This window comes from Channa argus, chromosome 13 (assembly GCF_033026475.1).
Source record: "Channa argus isolate prfri chromosome 13, Channa argus male v1.0, whole genome shotgun sequence".
Taxonomy (NCBI): Eukaryota; Metazoa; Chordata; class Actinopteri; order Anabantiformes; family Channidae; genus Channa; species Channa argus.
The window spans coordinates 17,893,606-17,912,131 of record NC_090209.1 but is presented as its reverse complement, the minus strand read 5'-3'; the positions used below and the strand labels follow the sequence as shown (position 1 = coordinate 17,912,131).

The window sequence follows — 18,526 nt, the reverse complement described above, 5'->3', positions numbered from 1 at the left end:
TGGTTGGGCAGGGCCACACCTGGTGGGGTCGGATCAGAAAACTTTTTTCTGATGACTTGCTTGTTGGATGTAACCCGGGTTGAGATATCAGAGAGTATCAATCAGTGGTGGACAGTTTTGTTAACTGGTGTGAGCACAATCATCTCCAGCTCAACATCAGTAAAACAAAGGAACTGGTGCTGGACTTCAGGAAGTCCTGAACTCATGTCGGTACTCTCTCCATACAGGGAGAGGGGGTGGAAGTAGTTTTGGAGTACAAAAGCTGGGTGTCCACCTGGACATTAAACCAGACTGCTCAGTCATTGCAGCATCAATATACAGGAAAAAATACAGCAGGCTGTACTTTCTAAGGAGACTAAGGTCCTTCAACACATGCAGCACCATGCTACAGATGTTTTATGAGCACGTGGTAGCCAGCTCCATCTTCTTTGCTGTGGTTTGCTAGGGCAGCAATATGAAGGTGGCAGCCAGTAACAGACTGGACAAACTAATAAGGAGGGCTGGTTCTGTTCTGGGGGAGAAGCTGGACCCTCTGCACGTTGGCTGAGAGGAGAATATTGTCCAAACTCCTCTCAATCCTGGACAATCCCTCCCACCCAATCCAGTATTTGCTAGCTGCACAGAGGAGCACTTTCAGCCAGAGGCTGATCATAGTCTATGTAGTGCTCCAGAGTGCCACAGGAGATCTTTTCTCCCAGTGGCCATTATACTGTCCTACTCAAATGGTTAAATTGGATTGTTTGTTTTGTTGTATTGTTTTGATTTCATTTATGTTTACTCGTCTAGCTGGGTGTTTTCTTGTCTTGGGTTTTTCTAAGAGTAGTTTGTACTTGTACTTGGTTTGGTGTAAGTTTTCTTTCCCTTTCTTTTCTACCTTTCACGTGGAGAGCAGCTGTAACAAGGGAACACAATTTCCCTATGTGATCAATAAAGTTGTTTGGATCTGGAATCTTGAATCTAAACAAAACACAATTTGTTAAATAGTGACCTTAAGGCATTTTGTGTCAAAAAATTCAACAAGTTCATTTAACCTGCAGCCTACAATAATACAAGAAGTCTGGCCATGAACATCATGTACTTGCTGACAACAGTTCTTATATAGGGCTGTTAGCACTAATGTCATTTATAGCACTTTGAAATATGATACGCAGCAGTCTCTTCACTTCATGTGTTTTGTACTTATTTCACTTTAGTTAGTAAGTACATTTAATTTCCACTTAATTTTGAAGTAATCCTACTTAAAGTGTCTTTTCCAGAGATGTTTAAATAAATATAAAAGTACTTTTGTTTAAATAATGACAAATTACACACAGAAAACCTTTCCCCTTCAGTAGATGGATGTGAAAACTGCCACCAGACACTGCGCACACACACCAATCTGCAGAGTGAAGGTCAAACATTCAAGTAACAAGCAAACGTTTTGCACTTATTCACTATTAATGAGCATACTTTCCATTTTAAAACCAACACCTTTTAGACTTATTAGCAACCTCCTATGAGAGGCTTATAAATAATTCCTGCACACCTGTAGTTTCTCCTTGTATAGAACATTAAACAACTAATGATGGACTTTCACTTTGCTGGGGCAGGTTATCAGCAGTGCCTGTTTTTCTGGCCTCTGCAGTGGAACAAGAAGATAACCAGTAAAAGCAGACAGGGTGTGAAAGAAGCTGTCACCATCGCTGCCAACTGTGTACAATGATTCAGCTGTTAGGATTAAGTGATATAAGAAAAGTTATTAGACAAGTATAACACAAAGTGCATAGTACACAGAGTCTGCATGATCCCTCAAATAAGGCAAGCATAAGAGATTGTAACCAGACAAGACAGCTTTGGACATTTATTAATTCTTATGGATTGAATGAAATTTGTGACCCAAGATTATCTTGACGCACACACACGCACACACAAATCCCACCAGAGAGACACACAAAGACATAAGATACGGGATTCCAAAAGCCCTTAAAACATTCCAGTACAATATCAAATCCAAACAGTATCTTTCAACCTGTCCGGACATAAAATGTAAACAGTTCAAAAAACACACTCTGAATGGAGTTTCCATCACGTGTAAACGGCAGAGAGCTCTGTTGTCTCTAGAGTTCAAGTCCATGTTTATAGTGCTAAAATGTGGATTTTTGCACTCTCTAGTGACAAAGTGTGGGAATCATTGTGTAAAACCCATTTGTTTTCACAGTTGTGCTAAAATATCAATGCAACGTGCCCTATTCATCTGTGAAGATTCCTCAAACAAGAAAATGCCAAAAAAAAGTAGACTTTTGCATATAGAGATAAAAACTCAAAATCGGTCTTTGACTCAGATTTGGAATCAGACAGTAGCATTTCACAATATAGCTTACACATTACTGGTGCACTGATAAATTACAGACTGGAGGAGTTTGAGGCAGTAAACACAAATTATTTTGGGATAATCAGGAAACTGAGATACAAAGGTTTTCTCTCATCTGAGAAAACTCTAGATTAAAGTTTTTTCCAACAGTCTGAGCAACGTAGCTTATTGTAATTTCCACTGTATTCTGTACACTGTTAGAATTAGTCTGAAAGCAAAGGAGCTGTACAAAAGAATACAGTACTTTTTTATTTTTTTTTATTGCACAAATCTTGAAGCTTGGAGCCTCACTGACAAACCTCTTTCCCCGTACCCACAGTTCTCCCATCCTTTCCCATTGTTTTAGTTTTTATTAGTACAGCTAGTATTTTTATTTATTTTTAATCCAAAACTCTGGGTAATTTGTCACATCTAACAGACACTGCTTCTAGATGACCTGTGTTACAGTTTGCAGCAACAGGGACTATTCTAGTTTAGGAACCAAAGCTACTAATAGTATCTACTAGTTTCTTAGTGTTAGCTCCATGGCTGTGAGCTGAAGCATAAGACCTAGAATCAGGCGCGCTCGCTGGTTTGACAAAGAACTTCAACAGTACAGCTAAAAATAAAGGTGTTTTTGGAATTAAGCTACTTCTGCTGAGCCTTTACAATTTTTTAATTTAGCACAAAATGTGACTATTGAAGCCAAACATCTTTTAGACCAGCAGATATGTAGCACGTTCAGGAATTTGGTTTATGATCAAACTGATCATTACACTGAACCAAACATACCAGCTGTGAAAACCACCACCAAAACTTCAACTGCCTCAACCTCCTTCAATCAACCCTTTCATTCTCCATTACTCACCAATAGTCTAATTTTCCTTCTTCTTTCAAACTTTCCTTTATGGACCCTGTCTACACCTTAACACCCCCTCCCCCCTCCCTCTCTCTGATGGGTACAGGACACCAAACACATGAAAAAGGGCTCAGGGTGTTTTCCCTGCAACGGAATGAATTTGGCACATGATGATTGGCCCCGTTTAACTGGGGGAGGGGGGGTCACTTAAGTCCTTCATCTGTGCTCTTGAACATGAGGATGGCATTTGAAATCTTGAGGGCAGGGCCGAGCTTAATGCTCATGATCTTCACAATGTCTGTCTGGGTCAGCAGCAGGAAGGCCTCCCCGTCAATCATCTGGAGAGACACAGACAAACAGTCGTGACTGTAGTGAGGGGAAATTGACAAAAGGTTTGTTTTCTCTACTATAAGTACTCATGGAGGGAAAGACAAAATAACAAAAACACGCTGCTCCAGACCAATATTTTATCACATGATGACCTGTTCGCAAAAAGGAGGGCCGCTCTCAGTGACAAATCCACACATAATTGTCACTTTAACCAACTGCAGTTCCCCTCAGCTCTGAAAAGCAATTTTTTTTTAGCATATAACAGTTACAGTTTCTCAGCCCACAGCTTTTCTAAATTGGTTCAGAGTCATTGCCGTTATTAGCTTGATTTTCAGATAGATGCAATTTACATTCAGCAAATGAGAGCAAAACGGGTCTTAACCGAGCTCACTGGGTGAAAGCGAACACGATTCAGGCCGAATGCTATTAAGGCTCTTTGTCTGCTTAATGTGTAATTAGCAAAAAATGTGTTTGTCATACCACATTACAAGTCCTTTAATTGCTGTATTGATTTGTTTCTGGGTCCATAACAGGAGAGGGTCACCAACAATGAAAAACAGCAGCACTGATTTAAAGTGTTTTAACTGAAATCGCTTTGACAGCACGATACACGTGGAGGCCTCACCTCTTCCTTGAAGAGACGAGCTTGCTCTTCGCATCCAATTAGATTCTGGACAAACCTGAAAACCTGCATCAAAGACACATCAAATTTACATCATCAAACTGTCAGAAATAAAATTGGAGAAACAAACAAAGTAAATATAAAGCTAAGCTCTTTTTACTGACCTCTTCAACGCTCCATGCTGCCACCTGGCTGGCGTGAATGCCCTGAACTCCTGGCAGCAGCTTACAGTGCTGCTCCCAACACAGAGAAAGGGCCCTGTCCGACTGGCCGCTCAGAGCTGACATGAACAGTGAGGGATACACACCTTCTGCGGACATATCTGATGCAAAACACACATAAAACGTATTACCATCATGACAATGTTTTATCACAGGTGGTGTGTTGGCCAATGGGAGTTTGTTCTGCTTTGTTTGTTCTGTAGTCACTTTGTTTTGAAGGGTTAGGTAAATTAAGAAGTGTATTATAAGTGTACGATGATGTCATCAATGACATCACATAACTGCCTTTGAAGTTTGCCTAGTCTGTTGTCAAGGAAATTATGTTTTGTTTACAGCTATTGGAGCTAATGGATGGACATGGACTACAAGGTAGTGGCAGAGAGCAACAAGGTAGTAGTGGATGGTTGAGTGTGTAGCTGTGGAGGTACACAGTAGGAATATTTATGTGGAACGCGTTTGCGGACTTTTCATCATCTCAGTGTTTTTCTGTTGAATTACTTTGTTATCAGCTCAATTGTAGAATGTGAAATTCAATAAATGTTCTCGTTTGTCATGCAACGATCTCTGGAGTGGATAATTGTTAGGCCACCAGACACGGGTAAGCCTGCCTCTACAGGAAATGCACAGGTTGGTTTGGCTTGACATGGAGCAGTGTGGTGGTGCAATCGTGAACAGGTCATCTCTTTGGCACACAGAGGTTGTTTCATTGATTGTGTCTTAGTGTCTTGGAGACTTGTCATGAGGCCCAGTGGTAATAAATATATGTGGACAGTGGTGTGGCCACACAAGTTGAGCAGTGCTCTGCAATTCTGGTAGCAAGTGCACTTGTGTATTCCACCACTGCCTCCTTAGAGCAGGTTCACAGCTCAGTTTCACAGAATTTTGGTTACTTTATTCCTTGAACCACATCTCTAAACCTCACCACCATTACACAACTTCCTGTATTCATGTTTTGCCTAAGTTGTATTGCAAGTAAAACATTCTGATCCCATTACATTTTCAAACCTGCCATATATGCATCAGGTCTGGCTGGTCACATAAGTGCCTTCTTGGATGTTACTGGTGCACTGGGCACTTAATTCACATTCAGGGCCATTATTAAAAGCACTAGTGCCACCTGTGCTGCCTTGTACCTCACTTGTAAGTCACTTTGGATAAAAGCAGCTGCTAAATGACTAAATGTAGACGTAAATGTAAATCTGGCCAATGCGAATCCTGCATTTTCCAATCCAGACAATTTTTAGGCCTAAAAAAAGGAAAATCAAAACAAGGTGTTGCTGCAACACTTGTGATTCAGGTATAACATTCACACCTACAGATGAAACCTTTCCATAAAAACTCAGGATAAGGCTGCAATCCTCAACTCTGGAATAAACACAGACCAGATAATTTCAGATTTTTACTGAAGGGTCAGTACTTAATCGTATATTCTGTGAAAAACATCATGAATTTGGACTTCACTAACAACCATCAGACTGCTGTCAAAAATCCTGTTAACCTAATGCACTCAAGTAGGGTATGGTTTGCCTATTCAGAAAACTCACTCTGGTAGTCTCTCTGTTGGTTCTTCCTGTATTTGGGAGGGCGACCAATCCTAAAAACAAAGAAAAATGATCACGTGAGACAAATCAAAAAGGCACACCTGAAAATATTAACAAACACACTTTTACCTGCCGCGATAATGGGTCTTTTTGGTCCTCTGACCAAAGAAAAGGTTCCTCTTGCACTCTGAGTCTGACAGATCAGCCTTCAGCCGGCCCTGGTTCCGCTCAGCCAATGGGCAGCCAGATATGCAGTGATGGGCTGTGAAACGGCCAGTCACATGTCCTGACCCATCACAGCCAGGAGTTGGACACTTCCTGTTTCAAAGACAAAGAGTTGAGGAAATTTGCCTTCAGTATATTACAATTAAATTAGTAAATTATTAAACTAAAGCCTCAATCAAAGGACCTGACTAAACTGACCTGTTGTGAAAGCTGTACTTGTTGGTTCGTGGATGGCTGATGGGTTTACAGGGAACAGGTGATGGGTAGGTGACCTGGCCTGTGGTCGGAGGCTCCCGCACACCTGCTTACAGACATAGACAGGTACAGTAGAGGGACCTTCACATAAAGGAAGATTATTCATGTACAGTAGCTAAAAAGAAAAAATGCGTGAAAACACAGTGGAATAAAAACAGGTGATATGAATGGCTTTGTTTTTTTTAAATCACCAGTACCAAACCCTGATGCAGCTAAGGGAAACTAAGACGTCATTTTATATTATTTACCTGTGCTTTACCTACTGTGACTTAAAATGTCTGTGCCTATTAACTCAAAAGACCAACGGCTTTCGGCCTGTCCCTTCAGGGGTCGCCACGGCGGAATGTGTTCCGCACGTTGATTTGGCATGAATGTTTTTTTGGGGGGGGTTTGTTTTTGTTTTTACGCCGGATGCCCTTCCTGCAACAACCCGGGCTCGAGACCGGCACCAAGGTTGCCCTTGGTGGCTGGGCGGGGCCACACCTGGTGGGGTGGGATCCGCTGCCTTCTGCATCCCAACCCAAAGATCTACCACTGAACCACCAGGCCCCCTGTCTGTGCCTATTAACTGACAACAAAGAAAATGCGATCAATAAACAGGAACATGTCAGTTCTCACTGAAATTTATCTTCAGTGAGAACTGATGTGAAGGTTTTGTGTTTGTGCAGCAATTTCCCTTAATATTAGAAACAATTTTTCCTGAAATAATAGTAAAGTTCAACCTTTAATAATTAAAATAGAATATTATACGTAACAACAAATCTTCAATAGTAGCCAAATTTATAAATGTATATGATTAGATAGTTTCAGCTGGGAAATTAATTAGTGTATTTAGAAATGGTAGCTGCTAAGACACAAATAAAACAAACAAATAAATAAATACAGTTTTAATTTTTTAATCAAAGATGATTTCTCATTTCAAATAGCATTTCAGTTTACCAATTTCTTTTCTTTTTACATTTTCAAGTTTTATAAAGTATTACATTGAACAGAGGGGCCAAATCTATTTAAATCAGAGGACAAATGCTATCAATTTGATGCTATCAAGAATAACCTAATTAGCAATTTGAAGATGACTTCCAGTTTCGACTGAAGTACAGATATCTTTTAGTGCTGGCTGTTACCATGTGGTTGCTGTGTTTTGGTGTCCCGTGGGGGAACTTTTAGTGGGTGACCAGTCGCCTCACACCAGCCTGGTGGATGAATGTCAGGGTGATCTGAGTCCATCCACTCATCATACACATGACTCCAGCCATCGTAATGGATCTAAGGGAGGAATACAGATGAAGCTGTAAGACATACAGTATAAAGACCGGTAATGCACATATAGCTCAACCTGTATAATGGCCCGGAGTTGATTTATGAGGAGGTACATTACAGATAAAGCTGTAATAGACCTGAGGGAGAAATATTTTTGCACAAGTACAAAGTGATCACAATCGTACCTAAATATTAGGAACATGTGCACACACACAAACACACAGAGTAGTACCTTTATACGATGTGTGTCGACTTCTTCCACAGTGGCCACTCTAATTAGACCGGGACTTCTCTTGTCCACAGCCTCCAGTTTCATCTGGCTCTGGAAACGGTGTGGAGCACGCTGCACACAGAGCAGAGGATGAAGAGAAAGAGCATTCTTAATCTCTAGCATTTACCTGCAATGTTTTTACAGTACCTTTTTGCTTTACATTTAATTTTATGGTAGACAGAGGACAGGGATTTCAGTATCTCAACATTGTTTTGTGATCGTTATGCAATAGCAACTGTTATGTAAAGTCACACCTAAAGTGCCTCCACTGCAGAACCTATTGATATCTTTCGGCTGTCACTAAAATTAATGACATACTTTAAGTAACTGAGAGCATGAACTGATATCCCTTCGACTGTCAATGCGTTTTAATTTTTAAAAGCATAATATTTTTCATACTGTGAATTAAATCAAAGACCATATATTTGTTGTTTTTTCTCACCACATTAAAGGCATCAGCAGCCACTGCCTTGGACCCAGTCTCCTCCAGGTAGTGAGACCAGGAGAATCTGCCCTGGTCTGGATAATCTGCCACAGCAAGAAGGTATTCACACCAGTCATCCTTGTACAAGCTGGTACACTGGGGTCTGGCTCCTTTGCAGATTGCCCAATATTTATTACTTATTTGCAATTTGTGCTAATGTTTTTGTTTATGTTAAAACACATGCTATAAGAACTATAAGAAATAAGAGCATTATACACGGGAAAGGATCAAATAAAGTATTTGGGGGATAACTGGGTGGGTTTTGGAGTTCATCAGCCTGCTGTCACTACAAACATGATTACACGAATGGTTAACAGGGAACACATTGGTCACCTTGGGGAGGTGTTAGGGGCAGGTTTCTCTCCTGGCACCAACCAATAGGATGAATGTACGGACTGCTGGCATCACACCTGCATATTTAGAAAACAACAAAATCAGGTGATGTAAAATACAGATTTTTTTGAGAAGGCAGCTGTTTCACAGTAAAGAAGAAGAAGAAAAAGCTTAGGAATTAGATAAAGAAGAATAAGGATAAGATAAGGAAGCAAAAATGATTTAGATCTACTTTGACTGCCTTGGCTGGTTCTCCAGCTGCCAACCCAATGTTGTAAGAACCTTTACTGTGGATTTACTCGATATCAATTTAAATTGATTTAAAGAAAGAAACAAACTAAAACTTAGGATATGAATGACCTATTTCTGGTAAAGTAGTTTATGTGGTCCATATTTTCCTTATTTCCTTTCTTTCCTTATTCCCTTCCAACAGTTTGGACTGGAATCAAAACTCTTGGGTCAGCCTTTCACCATACCCACCATACTTTTAGTGTATACCCTTGTCATATTTCCTAGTCTTATGCCTAATAGAATTCATGCACTCTAAATGTCTTATTTATCTATGCATCCAAGTTTGCTAAATACATAGTAATAAATAATTTTACAAATGCACAAGATAGGCAGAGCTATCAGCTAGAATATAATGCAGTGTAAAAGTAAATACATTAAGAACTAATAAAACACACAGACAAACCAATTTACTAAATGATATACATATTGTTAATTTCATATTGGACAGGTCTAAGGAGGCAAAAAATAAAAGATCTGTTTGAGAAGACTAAAGGCATGTAGAGCTAAAAAACAAATGTGGGTTTTCAGGCAAAGGTATTCATTCAGAACAAGTTTTTGGGAACTAACAGGCATTTGAAAAACCCTATGAAGAGATCCTGTTCCCAGTATTCTCAATCTATATTTAGCCTCAGTTTCTCTAAAGCTGCTGAGTCTAATATCAAAACTGTTTTAATAATTTCCAATGGCCCACACATCCAGAAAGTTTCAGAGTCTCACCAGTAGTCGTATGTGTCATCCCAGTTATCAAAATGAACTAGGAAGCGGTCATCCACCACATCAGTGACAGTTGCTACACAGATGAGAGAGGGATTCATTCGGTCAACGGCCTCCAGCTTCATTCCAATTTCAAAACCGCACTTCACATCGATCTGTGAAGAATGAAAAAATATTAGAAACTGCAATGCAAATAACATGTGTGGCAGGCAGCTAAGCAATTAGTTAAGCTTTCTGGAATAGATACAGATACATTATTACAATTTATTAACTTAAGTTATTAAGAATTCTTCTCTTATTGGAGTTTGCAAACATTAATCCACCGCATTCATTCATTCTTGTCCATATCACAGGTATTGTTTATTATACAATTCAGTGTCAGTTACCCTGCCAGGGCTGGCAAAAAGCTCTTTGGGAGCCACTTGTGCTTTAGTCATTCTCAGGTAGTTGCTCCAGGTAAACTCCTCCTCTTTACAGCCTTCACAAATAACAGAAGGAGATAGAAGATAACAACATTCATATTGTTAAAAGACAGCAACATTTATAGGAACATTTCAAACAATAATCAAGGCCTATTAATCTTCATGGCAAGAGGTAGATGAGACTTACTACTCTCATATCTGTAGTAATATTTCCTATGTTAAGCTTAGCGTAGAGACTTGAAACCAGAAGAAGAGCTAGCCTGGCTCCTTTTAAATGTAACTAAATCCACCTGCCTACATCTCTGAAGTTCACTTACTAACACTTCATATGCTGTTTGTTTAACTATTATTAACTATTCATTTTTACACTTCTGATCCCATGTAGATTAAAGAACAAAATTTAATATGTTTATAGTATATTTGCAGGCAGGTTGACTTAGTATTTGTAGTAAGTTAAGCTGCACAAGAGTGCTACCAATCGTCTTACATAACTTTCAACAAGAATGTAAACAAAGACGAAGCAGCATTCTACTTCTATGGCTACAGCTCTTTATGGACTGTCAAGGTGTCACCTCTGACCTTTGGGAGTGTGCAGTTTATGTCCTGTGCTCTCACACCAGCCTGCAGGGTGGATGTCAGGGGAGTTGGCATTTACCCAGAAGTCGTGGCAGTCAGAGTAGCCGTCAAAATGGAGCCGCAGACGGTAACCACAGACCTGGATGGTGACGAGATACATGAGAGACAAAGCCGAAAGTGACATAAGGCTTAACGCTTCCTGCATGCAAAGCAGCCTGTGAGTGAATAGTGATTATTAATCTCAAATCATCCGCCCAGCAATTAAGATCCCTCGACCGTGTTAATGGCCGTCTGGCTCACCTCAGCCACAGTGAGGACAAAGTACATGGACGGATGCTGCGGATCGATGCCTTCCAGCTTCATCCCCTGTTTGAAGCCATTCTTCACTGATGGCACTCTCTGGGACTGAACACATGAGCAAAAGGTAATTATTTTAGTAGATTACACACAGATTCAAAGAAAATAAAGTGCAAAGAAATTATCCCTCTGGGGAAATGTTATCAGGACAAATACCAGGAGAAATATGAATAAAACAAATAGAGATTTTTTCATCCCAATAGTAATGGTTTTGTCTTCAGGTTTGTGCAGCAAAACATTTAGATTATTAGGGAAATAACTAAAACAAATTTAAAAAATCTTCCAACTGTAACAAAACAAAACATACTTTTGGCTGCACGCGTCACTTTCTGCTTATATTTCTCATTTACTACATGGACAATGTGGCACTATTTTTTTCAACAACTGCAGAAAAAGAAGAAGTAAAAACATTATGGGTTCACTGTATGAACCTGTTTTATTTGGAGCACTAGCTCAGACTGAAGCTACAATCTGAATATTTTCTAATAAACAAGTACCTCTTGGAAAAGCTTGTTGGGAGCAGCAACAGCTTTGCTTTCCTCCAAATACTGAGCCCACGTCCAATGCTCTGTCTTACTGTCTCCAGCTTCATCAGAAATAATAATTTGTTAATTAGAATTATACAATGTTACACATATTTCTGAAACAAACGAGGAAACAGGGAGAGGGGAAGAATATAATGGTGGAACAGATGATTGATTAAAAAGACATCTAGGAGAAGAAAGGATGAAAGATGATGAAAGATCAACAAAAGACAACTATGAAAAAACAAATGGTCCAACCTCCTCTAATGTGTCTGCTGTCTGCTTTAGAGTCATCCATTTTCTCATCCTAAAGAAATACATAATGAAAATCACAAAGGAGCAAAGAATTACACAAGAGTTGTGATACAAAACAACACTTTACAAGTCATTTCTCATCAGACATGAGAATATCTGGTTGTCACAAGATTCCCTCAATGCAACAGTACAGTCCCCACCGTGCCCTCGATTTCAGAGTCTTCATCTGACGGACTCAGGTACTCCTTCCTCTTCCTTTTCCTCATGGGCTTCAGGTGGTCAGGGTTAAGGGAGGAGACCCTTCCACCTGCTGGCACTTTCTCCACACCAACACTCCTCCTGAGGTGCAAAGAGAACAGACACAGTGTTTAAACACATCCTTAGATTGCTTTCTGTTTCTCTTTATGATGTTTACTTTCACTCAAACTTTAGATTTTGTCTGGGACAAGTTTCCTAGAGTACCATTGCACAAACCCCAGAGAAGTGATGATGTGAAATTACAGTACAGAAGAACAGTAGAGTGTTTTAGTAAAACATTAACACGCCACTTGGTACATGGTGCAACATAAAACAGCAATTACTGTAGCAGAAGTTCGTACCAAGTCTTTAAAATGGCACATGAAGAACTGGCCCATGAAAACAAGACGAAGTACATCACGCAAAAGAAAAATGCAATTAATGTTTTCAAGAGTTTAAGGGTTTTCCCTCTTCATGTGTTAAACATATCTGGATGGACATTACCACACAACTGACTGAGAATCACAAAGAGAATCAAATCTACACAATGGACTGTGCTTATATGTAGAGAAGCATTTAGGAGAGATCATTGTTGTGAAGCCACCTGTCAGTGATGGGCTCTCTGCGTAACTCCTCTGTATATGTCCTCTGAGCTCTGGGATCATGGTTGTGTTGTACCAGTCCGACCTGGACTTCAGGTGTAACTGGCATAAACCTCCCTGGCTCCACAGCCACCCCTCTCACAGGGCCAACAGGAGATGACACATCTGAAGTTTAAAAAAAAAACAAAACGAAACATGAATAGTCGTTTAAAAGCTCCAGCTGGAGCTTGATGATAGAGATTTAAATCTGAAATCTAAATTTGCTGTTCTGCTGTCAGTTTGACTGTTTTACTGCAATTATGTGGGTGCGCATGCTGAACTTTGATTGTATTTTCTAGCCTATTATTGTTATTTTTCAACAATTGCCAATACTTTTGAATTTTTGTTTTTTTCATTTTTATTTGGATTTGATTTGTCCATCTAAGTGATGCCTTCTTTATATTTTTATCATCAACTGCAGCTGCACTCTTTTGACTTGTCAAAAGTAATTATTGCTCATCTGTACTTATTAACAAGTGATCATTGAAAAGAGCAGGCTGTGAAGAATTTCAAATAACAGTGCAGTCGAGCATGGAACGGAACAGACCTTTACTTGCATAACACCTGAATGCACAGTTTTAATTTCTTTAATGCTAAAGCTTTATTGCTATATTGCTAAGTATTTAATTTGTGAAAAGCACTGAAAATGGCAGTGTCTGGTTCTAAAACGTTTTCAGCGTTGTGTGGGAAATGGAAAAGTTTCACTAAACTGTGGCATTTTGTGTTGTGTCGCTGACTTTACTAAAAACTTATGTAACTATGAGTCTACCTAGCTTGTCTGCTGGGGTGCTTTCTGCGTCAGTGGATCTCCCAGAAGTCCCTGCTGCAGGTTCACTGGGGCTGCTGGTGGTCCCTGGGGTGATCAGTGTGCTCAGTGTACCTACGTCACTCACACAGAACTACAAACACACACACACATACCCACACGTATCAGTGGATCCATCTGTCAAAACATGTTCTGATATTTAATTATTCAACAATTGTTCCCAAACTATTTATATTGCAGTTACAAAATCTGCACCACAGCCTATTGTTTCTGATTCTTTCAGAGAAAATTATCATGTTTATCAGTCAGGAGGAGCTGAGGTACTATGTGATTAATACAGGGTGATGAGATTACAGTCTGCTCTTAAAACATCTCAGTGTGCTTTTTATGAGTTAAAAGCTTTCTTTCAGAATCTGTTCCCCCGCCATGCACATGTCCACACACACGTAGTGATCATGTTCAATAATTTCACTAGAAGTGCACTACTGTTTACACTGCTGTTAGCAATTGAGATAAACAAGAAAAACATTTTACTATGCTTTACTAAGATTAGACTGATTTGTTCATCTATTTAGTTTCAATGTGAGCACAACAAAAAATATTTTATAGTGATCAAGATAAGATACAAAAAACTTTATAAAGCCCAGAGAAAAGCTGCTTTTAAATAAATAATAGCCACATGCCTATTATTTATGTATCATTTGTATGTACATATACATAAAAAAAAATCTCTTGTTTAGAATTTGCTCCAAATTAAATTGTTCTACCAAACTGTAAAAAATAAAAATAAAGATAATGTTAAAACATGAAGATAATGGAGAAATGTGATCAGTTACTCAGTATTTTTTTTTCATCTCCATTTTACATTACAAGAGATTCTGCCCAAAAACTGTGACAGACAGCAAAAAAAATTGCAATGAAAAAATAAAGTCTGAATTTAAATATACCTTAACATAACTGCTAGATTATGTTAAATTCTTGTAATGGGATTAATGTAATAATCATGTCAAAATATACATACAATATACATACAACCCATCAGTTGTGATATTACTTTAACAACACATTGCCACACTTTATAATATATAATTTCTTTTGATCTGTCTGATAAGTTTTTAGTCAGTACCACATCAAACGTTGTGACAAATCGTCAACACAGAATTAGTTGTTTTTCTAATTACCTTAAACCAAAAACTTCTAAAATTATTACCATAACATAACCGACTGATATTTGTATTTTTATTGATTAATAACTTTATGCATTCATCAATAGGGTTCTGTCCATGTACTGATGACTCCTCTGTTTTAAATATAAATCCATTTTGTATTGCATTTTCATTCTATGTTTCCTGACATGTTACTGATGAAGTCCTTCAGCGTTATCGCTGCTGCAGTTGAGCCTGTGAACAGGTTTCTAATCTAATCTAATTGCTGTGCAAATAAGATCAGTGAGACAGCAAGACCATCTATAAAGCGAGAGAAAACAAGCGAGTGAAAAATAGGTTGAGAAATGCTGTGAGGGAAAGATCGCTCACTGAGCATCTACACTTGGGAGTATAAGTTCAAACCAGAAAGATCACTTTACCTTGAGGTTGCTGCTGGGCAGGATTGCCATCCCTTCCTTCCACTCTAGGACGTGGACAATGCTACATGCCCCACCCACCTGTGCTGTCAGGGTGGGTGTTGTCATCTCACCAGACCTGGCTCCTTTCACAGGGTCGCCCACCGCAACAGCTTGAGTCACCTCCACCTTCGGATGGCCGGGAACCGGAGCTGAGAAGGGAGGCGCCACAAACATTCAAAACCTTACAAATTTCCTGATGTGTATGCACTGTGTTTCTTTAATTATTTTGATGACTGTTACATTGACAGTAAAGGCCGAAACTGATGGAAAGACCGATGTAGGGGAAAGTTGTGCAAAAAGAGGGAGATATAAGTAAATTAAACAAAAAACAAGAGGAAAACTGTGGCTCAGAAATCCTAATTTAACATGTTTTAATGTCATGGAGCTACGTATCTGTTTTCAGCTTTAGTTGTGCTCAAATAATATAAAATCCAGTTACATTTCAATTTTGTCCCTGAAAAACTCTTTTTGCTTAGGACAGGTTCAGGTCCCAGGAAAGATTCTCAGCACACCTGCGAAAAAACCTCAGTAAAAAGTATTGATTATTTATTAACAAATGTTCAGATAAGTTACCTGCTTTACTGAGTAATCCTGCATGGTGCAGTAAACCCACAAGGACTGTAGTTTCTGAAAGGCAGGTGTCTGGCTGACATTAATCACACTGTCCCATAAAAAGTGTCTTTTTTTTTTTAATGTATGGCATGTGAAGAAGTAAGCTTTCCATCTATTATCTGTAACCACCCTGGACAGGTCACCAGTCTATCTCAATGCCAACACAGAGAGAAAATCACAGACACCTACAGGCAATTTAGAGTAACTAATTAACCTGCATGTCTTTGGACTGTGGGGGGAACCTACGCAAGCAGGGGGAGAACATGCAAACTCCATACAGTAAAGCAACAGAAGGCCAAGAATGCAGACCTGAGGCTTTCTAGGTGTGAGGTGGCAGTGCTAACCACTCTACCACCATGCTGCTCCAATTAAGCATTGCACATGTACATTTTCAGTATTAAACTTTCTTATGATTTCTTGTAACATACATATTGTTCATTTTCATACATAGTAGTAATTTAAACTCCTTTTTCTAAATAGCCTAAATACAATTCTCCCTAATGTAGCTTTGCTTTAGTTCAACTACTTGTGTGAAGAAGTTGTAACTTGCAAAACTATGTTTTCCAATTGCCTTCCCCAACACTGTAAAATAATGGGATCTACGTCAAAGTATGACAAGTATGGCTGCAACTAACAGTTATTTTCATTATTTATTAGTCGGAAAATTGCTTGAAATTATTCCACTCCCAATGGGACATCTATGTATAACCCGAGGTGTTGAATTTAAATCTCTTGTTATTTATGACCCATTTATGACCCAGTCACTATTACACGTGACTGGTTGAGGAGATGGCCCAGGAGAGATTGTGTATCTTTTTTCACTTTTTGCTTAAAGAATGACTGAAATTATTAACTGATTACAATAATAGTTGCTGATTACTTTTACTGTCAATCAAATTAATCAATTGCTTGTTTTAGCTCCATGACAAAAAAATATTGCTCATTTTAAATAACCAAGCACCAGGTTGTCAATTTCACAGGAAATTAATTAGATGCTGCCAAAATATATCAATCTCGGATTTAAACACAGCTGTAAACAATCAAAAATACTTTGTAAAGGTCAGAGGTCAGAATCTTACTTGTCCTCGACCTCTCTAAACCCATGTGTCAGACCTACACTCACCTGGTAGAAGAAGGGCTGTAGTAGTGTGGGGCTGGGGCCGAGCCTTCTTGGCCACACCATCATTCCCGCAGATGAGCATGGCCTCGCCGGGGGACGACGAGGACGGGGTGCGATCGGGTTCTTTGGGCACAGTCTCCATTTTGACTTTGGCACTCATAGTGATGTCCTTGTCCTCTACTTCAGAGCTCTGAAGAAGTATGAGGGACAATGTGAGTTATTGCTTTCTAATGCAGACAGGATGTGGTTCAGGTCCTATCTATGACGGTCTTGGAAAAGATATCCCTCCTTTGCTATTTTCAAAGTTTTGTTTTTGTTTTTACCATTAAAGTTCTTTTTAATGGATTTAGTTGGTCAACATATTGCTTTCCATGTTTTAAATAATTTAAACTTGTGTAGAATAAAATTAAGCTATTAAGGATCCTCTGCCTTGCAAACATACTGGCCTTTTAAACACCTGATTTAATTTATCTGTATGTGTACTACTTCTAACATAATTTTAAAGTAATTAAAGATTTTTGTATTATTAACACAATGTGCTACATAAAATGGGAAAATATCTAACAGCCTATATGACTTCGGCTTACTTCTGAACACATACGAACATGATCACCACCAAAATTACATATTGACCATAACGACACTCAGAACCATTAAATCTAGTTTTCAGTGCCATTTAGCAGATTAAAAGCAGAGCAAAAAATGTTTTCCTCCATCAACCACCATGACCTCGTGTGACTTTTTTAACAGCCATCCATTACCTTCAATAAAAAGGTAATAATGGTGACACACCAGGATTTACGCACAAGCCTCCAAATGCACACACGCACAAAAATACAGCAATTCAGTTAAAATGGCGGAGGATCTGAAATCGGTGAGAAAAATATGTGCAAAACCGGGGTCTCAAATCCAGTGAAAACACAATTTACTGAAAAAATTAACCCTGTCACCCATTCCGCCAACATCTAAAATGAATGAGCGACATTGTCACCTCACAGCAACATACAGCATGTTGTACATTTTATCAACCTCATCGCGACTGTTTCTACTATTTGAAAGTAATAAACTCGATTAGATTAATTAAACGCGAGCCACTGCCAAATGTGTATTTTTAAGATGGAAAGCTTTGTGCTTGATTATATCGGTAACGCCAAGACGCTTTACATCGAGAAAAAAAAATGTTCCTTCTCTGCAGAGTGCGTGGTTATGCCATTGTCGTGTCTGCTTCCATTAGAGGAAGACTATAAATTATATAAATTGGTGTTTCCAGATCATTTCGGAACTGAAATTTGGCTTACCAGCTCTGGTCTCCTGCGGCTCGGGAGCTCCGACTGCGCATGCGCATCCCTCCGGTACAGTCACCGCTCGTTAATGTGGCACCGAAAAACTTCAGTGCAACCGCTCCACTTTCAGTAATGGTCGATAGCGCACTACATTATTTTCACCTGCTGATCACGAAGGAGCACAAACATCTGGTCAACCGCCTCCCCCCTTCAAATTTAAACGTGATTGATGTAATCTATGAACTAAACACACAGTCCAGTTCTTCCATCTAAGTCCCATCACAAACTTAAATAACATTTCTTATATAATTAGTAGGATATAGGTCATGTCGATACTGCAGACAAGGTTTCGAATCGTCACAAAGTAACAAATG

General features: G+C 39.1%; 1 protein-coding gene across 7 annotated transcripts; it reads right to left on the bottom strand.

Moving 5' to 3' along the window:
* Nucleotides 1-1,826: 1,826 nt before the first annotated feature.
* l3mbtl1 (L3MBTL histone methyl-lysine binding protein 1) lies at nt 1,827-18,324 on the bottom strand. Of its 7 annotated transcripts, none has more exons than XM_067527218.1 (22): nt 18,168-18,324; nt 16,873-17,059; nt 15,099-15,286; nt 13,517-13,646; nt 12,711-12,873; nt 12,070-12,208; nt 11,873-11,921; nt 11,588-11,676; nt 11,034-11,138; nt 10,737-10,872; nt 10,122-10,213; nt 9,739-9,890; nt 8,731-8,807; nt 8,356-8,507; nt 7,875-7,985; nt 7,507-7,648; nt 6,326-6,431; nt 6,032-6,220; nt 5,906-5,955; nt 4,305-4,462; nt 4,144-4,206; nt 1,827-3,526 (listed from the first exon to the last, which is right to left on the bottom strand). In XM_067527218.1, the coding sequence occupies exons 2-22, from the start codon at nt 17,027-17,029 to the stop codon at nt 3,392-3,394; spliced, it is 2,583 nt and encodes an 860-aa protein (XP_067383319.1). In that variant the 5' UTR covers nt 17,030-17,059; nt 18,168-18,324; the 3' UTR covers nt 1,827-3,391. The 7 variants fall into 7 exon arrangements, 6 of the variants coding, with proteins under 6 accessions (XP_067383319.1, XP_067383321.1, XP_067383322.1 ...); XM_067527220.1 differs by having other exon boundaries at nt 6,326-6,428; XM_067527221.1 differs by having other exon boundaries at nt 8,356-8,504.
* Between the last annotated feature and the right edge of the window lie 202 nt (nt 18,325-18,526).

What these genes read in the sequence shown, in the direction of transcription:
- l3mbtl1 (XM_067527218.1), bottom strand. Translation starts at nt 17,029, where the DNA reads ATGAGTGCCAAAGTCAAAATGGAGACTGTGCCCAAAGAACCCGATCGC. An exon ending in TTGTCCTCACTGTGGCTGAG is followed by an intron (nt 10,873 to 11,033) that starts GTGAGCCAGACG and finishes GTCACCATCCAG; the next exon opens with GTCTGTGGTTACCGTCTGCG. An exon ending in AAGACCCATTATCGCGGCAG is followed by an intron (nt 5,956 to 6,031) that starts GTAAAAGTGTGT and finishes CTTTGTTTTTAG; the next exon opens with GATTGGTCGCCCTCCCAAAT.